Raw genomic sequence first — 12,179 nt, forward strand, 5'->3', positions numbered from 1 at the left:
GTGTCTATTTCATGTACATTGTAAGTCCCCATCTATCTACATTACCGTACTGTTTCTATATGCTAGTTTAAATACAAACGAAATAAATAATTAATGTCATCGTTTCACATTGTAGAAGCAGCTGATTTGATTTTCACACAACAAACAATAAATAGCCTGGGAAATATATTACACTATCTGTATAGAATCACGTCATACAAGTGATTCGTACGTCACAGAGTCCTGTCACCATGTTAAACATATTAACCATCATGTGTCTTAGTCAATCACGGCGGGTTGACACACGTCCATCATACCCTGGCGCAGTAAAATGCGTATTGGCATTCGGACACTGTATACAGATTGTTGACCATCAGATTAGATAAATAGTGTGACATCCGGACACTATATAGAGTGTGGACCATCATATTAGATAAATAGTGTGACATCCGGACACTATATACAGAGTGTTGACCATCAGATTAGATAAATAGTGTGACATCCGGACACTATATAGAGTGTTGACCATCAGATTAGATAAATAGTGTGACATCCGGACACTATATAGAGTGTTGACCATCAGATTAGATAAATAGTGTGACATCCGGACACTATATACAGAGTGTTGACCATCAGATTAGATAAATAGTGTGACATCCGGACACTATATAGAGTGTTGACCATCATATTAGATAAATAGTGTGACATCCGGACACTATATAGAGTGTTGACCATCAGATTAGATAAATAGTGTGACATCCGGACACTATATAGAGTGTTGACCATCAGATTAGATAAATAGTGTGACATCGTGTATTGACATCCAGATATCATACATCGAATGTATCCGATTAGGTATTGACATCAGGACAATGTACATGGTGCATTAACATGCACCGCATAATGTCTATAGACAAACGGATAACGTAAATGATTACATCCGGACATCATACATCATGTATTGACACACGTACATCATACATTATGTATTGACACCCGGACATCATACATCATGTATTGACACCCGGGTATTGACACCCGGACATCATACATCAAGTATTGACACCCGGACATCATACATCATGTATTGACACACGGACATCATACATCATGTATTGACACCCGGACATCATACATCATGTATTGACACGCGGACATCATACATCACGTATTGACACCCGGACATCATACATCATGTATTGACACCCGGACATCATACATCACGTATTGACACCCGGACATCATACATCATGTATTGACACCCGGACATCATACATCCATAAACCATACATCGGGAATGTGAATGTGAACGGGTACTGATCTTGTACAAACAAGTGATAGTTCCTTATCCTATACAACGGACTGTGTTTACGAAGAAAATAAAAAACAGTGAAAGAACGTGTTTTATTTTGGGTCACTTTCCACACCGCAGAAGCATGACTTTCGCTCGTGAAAATCTCGTGAATGTTGATGGTGGTCACTCACTCATGGACGCTGAACCCCAAGGGTCTATGCCTCACCATCTGTCAGCGTATAGATACAGTTCTCAACTCACTTCATCACATCATTTAACTTTCATGGTGATTCGCCTCAATCAGGTCACGTGATGCTCTGTCATACCAGATATCGTTGTGGTGTAAATGCTCTGTATCGTTGAAATTTTAATCACAATAGTATTTTAGCGGTCATTTAAACAAACCATCATCTTTACTGTCCTAAATCAGGCGATGGCTTGTTTCCAGATGGCGCCTCATGTCAACCTTTCGCTGAAAGCTCCGCCCACACCGTTCGCACGTGAAGGGTTTAAAGCCCGTATGTTTACGCGTGTGAGTGATAAGGTTAGATGACTGACTGAAAGCCTTTCCACAAACAGAGCATTTATGGGGTTTTTCACCTGTAAAACAATGAAAAGAAAATTTTATTGTAGCGCATAGCAGAGACAAGTCGATAAAAGACGGGGATACTATTGATATGTCAACATCTACACCAAAAAAATGATATGTTCAAAACTGCTATTCATCGGCGTGTGTTCTGTCAACCCTATACAATGTATTTTAAAAAATATACATATATCTTGATAAGATGGTAAATGTGGTACAATAATGTAACAACTCGACAGAAAAAAATCTTTCTCCTTAAAATGACGAAGACCCAGACAAAAAGACGAGGATTCAAATTGATTTTTGTTGCCGGTGACTTCCTATTGCGTTTTTATTCGTTTATTTATTTTAAAATCAGGTTTTCACTCTTGAATCCAATCTGCGATAAAAAAAAAAATGTTTGTGACATTCCGTGCCTTACCTGTGTGGATATACGTGTGTTTCTTCATGTCCGACTTCTGGTGGAACCGTTTGCCGCAGTATTGACAAGGATAAGGGCGGGTATCACTGTGGATTAGCATGTGTGTGTTGAGGGTGGACGAACGCTTGAAGCCCTTACCGCACTCCTTACAACGGAAGGTTCTGTGGGGTGCAAACTCCTCCTCGCCGTTACCGAAAAACTGAGAATCTCGAAAGTTCATCGAGTGTGCCACATGGTCGCCATCATCTCGGAACCCTTTGAATGAATCTGTGGAATCTGTCGGGGAGGGCAATCCGAACGGACCACAACAAAATTTGGTCCTCAGACAGTCACACTTGCCTTCAGATACGAGAGTACACTCCCGATTACCCAGTGTTTTTACTTCCGTGTCTTTAAAAAGACTATTGAATAGGCTTTCGTCATTGGCTCCCCGACTGATCACATGATCGGAAGTGATGTCCATCCAGCGTAGATACTGTTGGAACAGCTCCTTGATTCTCTGTTGATGAACTGTGATGTGTAAATCTGAAATGAGAAAAGGGGGTTTTTACCAGTAGATTGTAACGCTATATAACGTACCTGGTAGATTGTGACACTAGATAATGTACATGGTAGATTGTGACACAGGATAATGTACATGATAGATTGTGACAAAGGATAATGTACATAATAGATTGTGACACGAGATAATGTACATGTTAGGTTGTGACACGAGATAATGTACATGGTAGATTGTGACAGGAGATAATGTATATGGTAGATTGTGACACTAGATAATATACATGGTAGATTGTGACACGGGATAATGTAAATGATAGATTGTGACACGGGATAATGTATATGGTAGATTGTGACACAGGATAATGTACATGATAGATTGTGAAACGAGTTAATGTACATGATAGATTGTGACACTAGATAAAGTATATGGTAGATTGTGACACTAGATAATCTTTATGGTAGATTGCGACACGAGATAATGTAGTTGATAGATTGTGACAATAGATAATGTACATGGTAGATTGTAACACGAAATAATGTACATGGTAGATTGTGACACGATATAATGTACATGATAGATTGTGACACTAGATAATATACATGGTAGATTGTGACACGGGATAATGTATATGGTAGATTGTGACACAGGATAATGTACATGATAGATTGTGAAACGAGTTAATGTACATGATAGATTGTGACACTAGATAAAGTATATGGTAGATTGTGACACTAGATAATCTTTATGGTAGATTGCGACACGAGATAATGTACATGGTAGATTGTGACAAGAGATAATGTACATGGTAGATTGTGACACGAGATAATGTACATGGTAGATTGTGACACTAGATAATGTTCATGATAAATTGTTATACTAGATAATGTACATGGTAGATTGTTATACTAGATAATGTACATGGTAGATTGTGACACTAGATAATGTACATGGTAGATTGTGACACGAGATAATGTAGATGGAAGATTTGTGACACTAGGTAATGTACATGATAGATTGGGACACTATATAGTGTACATGGTAGATTGTGACACTAGATAATGTAGATGATAGATTGTGACAATAGATAATGTACATGGTAGATTGTGACACGAGATAATGTACAAGGTAGATTGTGACACGAGGTAATATACATGGTAGATTGTGACACTAGATAATGTATATGATAGATTTGCGACATTAGGAAATGTACAAGGTATTTTGTGACACTAGATAATGTACATGGTAGATCGTGACACTAGATAATGTACATGGTAGATTGTGACAAGGGATAATGTATATGGTAGATTGTTATACTAGATAATGTACATGGTAGATTGTCACACTAGATAATGTAGTTGATAGATTCTGACAATAGATAATGTACATGGTAGATTGTGACACTAGATAATGTACATGGTAGATTGTGACAAGGGATAATGTATATGGTAGATTGTTATACTAGATAATGTACATGGTAGATTGTGACACTAGATAATGTACATGGTAGATTGTGACACGGGATAATGTATGTTAGATTGTGACACTAGATAATATAGATGATAGATTGTGACACTAGATAATGTACATGATATATTGTGACTTGTGACACCAGATAATGTACATGGTATATTTTGACAGGAGATAATGTACATGGTAGATTGTGACACGAGATAATGTAGATGGTAGATTGTGACATTAGATAATGTACATGGAAGGTTTGTGTCACTAGGTAATGTACATTGTAGATTGTGACACAGGATAATGTACATGATAGATTGTGACACAGGATAATGTACATAATAGATTGTGACACGAGATAATGTACATGTTAGGTTGTGACACGAGATAATGTACATGGTAGATTGTGACAGGAGATAATGTACATGGTAGATTGTGACACTAGATAATATACATGGTAGATTGTGACACGGGATAATGTAAATGATAGATTGTGACACGGGATAATGTATATGGTAGATTGTGACACAGGATAATGTACATGATAGATTGTGAAACGAGTTAATGTACATGATAGATTGTGACACTAGATAAAGTATATGGTAGATTGTGACACTAGATAATCTTTATGGTAGATTGCGACACGAGATAATGTACATGGTAGATTGTGACAAGAGATAATGTACATGGTAGATTGTGACACGAGATAATGTACATGGTAGATTGTGACACTAGATAATGTACAGGGTAGATTGTGACACTAGATAATGTAGTTGATAGATTGTGACAATAGATAATGTACATGGTAGATTGTAACACGAAATAATGTACATGGTAGATTGTGACACGATATAATGTACATGATAGATTGTGACACTAGATAATGTGCATGGTATATTGTGACACTAGATAATGTAGATGATAGATTGTGACAATAGATAATGTACATGGAAGATTGTGACAAGAGATAATGTACATGGTAGATTGTGACACGAGATAATGGACATGGTAGATTGTGACACTAGATAATGTACATGGTAGATTGTGACACTAGATAATGTACATGTTAGAATGTGACACTAGATAATGTACATGGTATATTGTTACAGGAGATAATGTACATGGTAGATTGTGACACGAGATAATGTAGATGGTAGATTGTGACATTAGATAATGTACATGGAAGATTTGTGACACTAGGTAATGTACATTGTAGATTGTGACACTAGATAATGTACATGGTAGATTGTGACACTAGATAATGTTCATGATAGATTGTTATACTAGATAATGTACATGGTAGATTGTTATACTAGATAATGTACATGGTAGATTGTGACACTAGATAATGTACATGGTAGATTGTGACACGAGATAATGTAGATGGAAGATTTGTGACACTAGGTAATGTACATTGTAGATTGGGACACTATATAGTGTACATGGTAGATTGTGACACTAGATAATGTACATGGTAGATTGTGACAAGGGATAATGTATATGGTAGATTGTTATACTAGATAATGTACATGGTAGATTGTGACACTAGATAATGTACATGGTAGATTGTGACACGGGATAATGTATGTTAGATTGTGACACTAGATAATATAGATGATAGATTGTGACACTAGATAATGTACATGATATATTGTGACTTGTGACACCAGATAATGTACATGGTATATTTTGACACGAGATAATGTACATGTTAGGTTGTGACACGAGATAATGTACATGGTAGATTGTGACACGAGATAATGTAGATGGTAGATTGTGACATTAGATAATGTACATGGAAGGTTTGTGTCACTAGGTAATGTACATTGTAGATTGTGACACAGGATAATGTACATGATAGATTGTGACACAGGATAATGTACATAATAGATTGTGACACGAGATAATGTACATGTTAGGTTGTGACACGAGATAATGTACATGGTAGATTGTGACAGGAGATAATGTACATGGTAGATTGTGACACTAGATAATATACATGGTAGATTGTGACACGGGATAATGTAAATGATAGATTGTGACACGGGATAATGTATATGGTAGATTGTGACACAGGATAATGTACATGATAGATTGTGAAACGAGTTAATGTACATGATAGATTGTGACACTAGATAAAGTATATGGTAGATTGTGACACTAGATAATCTTTATGGTAGATTGCGACACGAGATAATGTACATGGTAGATTGTGACAAGAGATAATGTACATGGTAGATTGTGACACGAGATAATGTACATGGTAGATTGTGACACTAGATAATGTACAGGGTAGATTGTGACACTAGATAATGTAGTTGATAGATTGTGACAATAGATAATGTACATGGTAGATTGTAACACGAAATAATGTACATGGTAGATTGTGACACGATATAATGTACATGATAGATTGTGACACTAGATAATGTGCATGGTATATTGTGACACTAGATAATGTAGATGATAGATTGTGACAATAGATAATGTACATGGAAGATTGTGACAAGAGATAATGTACATGGTAGATTGTGACACGAGATAATGGACATGGTAGATTGTGACACTAGATAATGTACATGGTAGATTGTGACACTAGATAATGTACATGTTAGAATGTGACACTAGATAATGTACATGGTATATTGTTACAGGAGATAATGTACATGGTAGATTGTGACACGAGATAATGTAGATGGTAGATTGTGACATTAGATAATGTACATGGAAGATTTGTGACACTAGGTAATGTACATGGTAGATTGTGACACTAGATAATGTTCATGATAGATTGTTATACTAGATAATGTACATGGTAGATTGTTATACTAGATAATGTACATGGTAGATTGTGACACTAGATAATGTACATGGTAGATTGTGACACGAGATAATGTAGATGGAAGATTTGTGACACTAGGTAATGTACATGATAGATTGGGACACTATATAGTGTACATGGTAGATTGTGACACTAGATAATGTACATGGTAGATTGTGACAAGGGATAATGTATATGGTAGATTGTTATACTAGATAATGTACATGGTAGATTGTGACACTAGATAATGTACATGGTAGATTGTGACACGAGATAATGTAGATGGTAGATTGTGACATTAGATAATGTACATGATAGATTGGACACTATATAGTGTACATGGTGATTGTGACACTAGATAATGTAGATGATAGATTGTGACAATAGATAATGTACATGGTAGATTGTGACACGAGATAATGTACAAGGTAGATTGTGACACGAGGTAATATACATGGTAGATTGTGACACTAGATAATGTATATGATAGATTTTCGACAGTAGTAAAAGAACATGGTATTTTGTGACACGAGATAATGTACATGGTAGATCGTTACACTAGATAATGTACATGGTAGATTGTGACAAGGGATAATGATATATGGTAGATTGTTACACTAGATAATGTACATGGTAGATTGTCACACTAGATAATGTAGTTGATAGATTCTGACAATAGATAATGTACATGGTAGATTGTGACACTAGATAATGTACATGGTAGATTGTGACAAGGGATAATGTATATGGTAGATTGTTATACTAGATAATGTACATGGTAGATTGTGACACTAGATAATGTACATGGTAGATTGTGACACGGGATAATGTACATGTTAGATTGTGACACTAGATAATATAGATGATAGATTGTGACACTAGATAATGTACATGATATATTGTGACTTGTGACACCAGATAATGTACATGGTATATTTTGACAGGAGATAATGTACATGGTAGATTGTGACACGAGATAATGTAGATGGTAGATTGTGACATTAGATAATGTACATGGAAGGTTTGTGTCACTAGGTAATGTACATTGTAGATTGTGACACTAGATAATGTACATGGTAGATTGTGACGATAGATAATGTACAAGGTAGATTGTGACACTAGATAATGTAGATGGAAGATTTGTAACACTAGGTAATGTACATAGTAAATTGGGACACTATAGAGTGTACATGGTAGATTGTGACACTAGATAATGTAGATGATAGATTGTGACAATAGATAATGTACATGGTAGATTGTGTCAAGAGATAATGTACAAGGTAGATTGTGACACGAGATAATATACATGGTAGATTGTGACACTAGATAATGTGCATGAGAGATTGTGACACTAGATAATGTGCATGGTAGATTGTGAAACTAGATAATGTAGATGATAGATTTGTGACATTAGGTAATGTACAAGGTAGATTGTGACACTAGATAATGTACATGATAGATTGTGACAAGGGATAATGTATATGGTAGATTGTGACACGGGATAATGTATATGATAGATTGTGACACGAGATAATGTACATGGTAGATTGTGACATTAGGTAATCTACATGGTAAATTGTGACACGAGATAATGTAGATGGTAGATTGTGACACAAGATAATGTACATGGTAGATTGTGACAGGAGATAATGTACATGGTAGATTGTGACACTAGATAATGTACATGGTAGATTGTGACACTAGATAATGTACATGGAAGATTTGTGACATTATTTAATGTATATGGTAGAATGTGACACTAGATAATGTACATGGTAGATTATGACACGAGATAATGTACATGGTAGATTGTGACACTAAATAATGTTCATGGCATATTGTGACACTAGATAATGTACATGATAGATTATTATACTAGATAATGTACAAGGTAGATTGTGACACTAGATAATGTACATGGTAGATTGTTACACGAGATAATGTAGATGGAAGATTTGTAACACTAGATAATGTACAGGGTAGAATGTGACACTAGATAATGTACATGTAGATTGTGACACTAGATAATGTACATGGTAGATTGTGACACTAGATAATGTACATGGTAGATTGTGACACTAGATAATGTACATGGTAGATTGTGACACTAGATAATGTACATGGTAGATTGTGACATAGGATAATGTACATGGTAGATTGTGACACTAGATAATGTACATGGTAGATTGTGACACTAGATAATGTACATAGATAATGTAGATTGTGACACTAGATAATGTACATGGTAGATTGTGACACTAGATAATGTACATGGTAGATTGTGACACTAGATAATGTACATGGTAGATTGTGACACTAGATAATGTACATGGTAGATTGTGACACTAGATAATGTACATGGTAGATTGTGACACTAGATAATGTACATGGTAGATTGTGACACTAGATAATGTACATGGTAGATTGTGACACTAGATAATGTACATGATAGATTGTGACACTAGATAATGTACATGGTAATGTACACTAGATAATGTACATGGTAGATTGTGACACTAGATAATGTACATGGTAGATTGTGACACTAGATAATGTACATGGTAGATTGTGACACTAGATAATGTACATGGTAGATTGTGACACTAGATAATGTACATGGTAGGTGACACTAGATAATGTACATGGTAGATTGTAGGGATAATGTACATGGTAGATTGTGACACTAGATAATGTACATGGTAGATTGTGACACTAGATAATGTACATGGTAGATTGTGACACTAGATAATGTACATGGTAGATTGTGACACTAGATAATGTAATGGTAGATTGTTATACTAGATAATGTACATTGATTGTGACACTAGATAATGTACATGGTAGATTGTGACACGGGATAATGTACATGGTAGATTGTGACACTAGATAATGTACATGATAATGTAGATTGTGACAATAGATAATGTACATGGTAGATTGTGACACTAGATAATGTACATGGTAGATTGTGACACGAGATAATGTACATGGTAGATTGTGACACTAGATAATGTACATGATAGATTATTATACTAGATAATGTACAAGGTAGATTGTGACACTAGATAATGTACATGGTAGATTGTGACATAGATAATGTAGATGGTAATTGTGACATAGATAATGTAGATAATGTACATGTATAGATAATGTACATGGATTTGTGACACTAGGTAATGTACATAGTAAATTGTGACACTATAATGTACATGGTAGATTGTGACACTAGATAATGTAGATGATAGATTGTGACAATAGATAATGTACATGGTAGATTGTGACAAGAGATAATGTACATGGTAGATTGTGACACGAGATAATATACATGGTAGATTGTGACACTAGATAATGTGCATGAGGAGATTGTGACACTAGATAATGTGCATGGTAGATTGTGAAACTAGATAATGTAGATGATAGATTTGTGACATTAGGTAATGTACAAGGTAGATTGTGACACTAGATAATGTACATGGTAGATTGTGACACTAGATAATGTACATGATAGATTGTGACAAGGGATAATGTATATGGTAGATTGTGACAAGGGATAATGTATATGGTAGATTGTTATACTAGATAATGTACATGGTAGATTGTGACACTAGATAATGTACATGGTAGATTGTGACACGGGATAATGTAGTTGATAGATTGTGACAATAGATAATGTACATGGTAGATTGTAACACGAAATAATGTACATGGTAGATTGTGACACGATATAATGTACATGATAGATTGTGACACTAGATAATGTACATGGTAGATTGTGACACTAGATAATGTACATGGTAGATTGTGACACTAGATAATGTACATGGTAGATTGTGACACTAGATAATGTACATGGTAGATTGTGACACTAGATAATGTACATGGTAGATTGTGACACTAGATAATGTACATAATGTGACATGATAATGTACATGGTAGATTGTGACAGGAGATAAGATAATGTACATGGTAGATTGTGACATTAGATAATGTACATGGAAGATTTGTGACACTAGGTAATGTACATGGTAGATTGTGACACTAGATAATGTACATGGTAGATTGTGACACTAGATAATGTCATGATAGATTGTGACACTAGATAATGTACATGGTAGATTGTTACACTAGATAATGTACATGGTAGATTGTGACACTAAGATAATGTACATGATAATGTAGATTGTGACACTAGATAATGTAGATGGTAGATTGTGACACTAGATAATGTACATGGTAGATTGTGACACTAGATAATGTACATGGTAGATTGTGACACTAGATAATGTACATGGTAGATTGTGACACTAGATAATGTACATGGTAGATTGTGACATTGTGTAGATAATAGATAGATTGTGACACTAGATAATGTACATGGTAGATAGTGACACTAGATAATGTACATGGTAGATTGTGACAAGGGATAATGTACATGGTAGATTGTGACACTAGATAATGTACATGGTAGATTGTGACACTAGATAATGTACATGGAAGGTTTGTGACACTAGGTAATGGTAGATTGTGACACTAGATAATGTACATGGTAGATTGTGACAGGATAATGATAATGATATGTACATGGTAGATTGTGACACTAGATAATGTACATGGTAGATTGTGACACTAGATAATGTACATGGTAGATTGTGACACTAGATAATGTACATGATAGATTGTGACGGGATAATGTAGATAATGTACATGGTATATGGTAGATTGTGACACAGGATAATGTACATTGTAGAGATAATGTACATGGTAGATTGTGACACTAGATAAAGTATATGGTAGATTGTGTGATAACTTTATGGTAGATTGTGAGATAATGTACATGGTAGATTGTGACAAGAGATAATGTACATGGTAGATTGTGACACGAGATAATGTACATGGTAGATTGTGACACTAGATAATGTACATGGTAGATTGTGACACTAGATAATGTACATGTTAGATTGTGACACTAGATAATGTACATGATAATGTACACTGATAATATGGTAGATTGTGACACTAGATATAATGTACATGGTAGATTGTGACACTAGATAATGTACATGGTAGATTGTGACACGAGATAATGTAGATGGTAGATTGTGACATTAGATAATGTAC

At 35.1% G+C, this 12,179-nt stretch overlaps 1 protein-coding gene across 1 annotated transcript in view; it reads right to left on the reverse strand.

Annotated features, from left to right (window-relative positions):
- Nucleotides 1-1,694: 1,694 nt before the first annotated feature.
- LOC132554034 (zinc finger and SCAN domain-containing protein 2-like) overlaps nucleotides 1,695-12,179 on the reverse strand; it is a 54,579-nt gene continuing 44,094 nt past the window's right edge. The window contains exons 3-4 of the mRNA XM_060218332.1: nucleotides 2,281-2,805; nucleotides 1,695-1,873 (exon numbers count right to left, since the gene is read on the reverse strand). Coding sequence (XP_060074315.1) covers nucleotides 1,695-1,873; nucleotides 2,281-2,805 — 704 coding nt within the window. The remainder of the gene's footprint in view (nucleotides 1,874-2,280; nucleotides 2,806-12,179) is intronic.

This window comes from Ylistrum balloti, unplaced genomic scaffold, assembly GCF_031769215.1.
Source record: "Ylistrum balloti isolate Yb309-2 unplaced genomic scaffold, AGI_CSIRO_Ybal_v1 Utg370372, whole genome shotgun sequence".
Taxonomy (NCBI): Eukaryota; Metazoa; Mollusca; class Bivalvia; order Pectinida; family Pectinidae; genus Ylistrum; species Ylistrum balloti.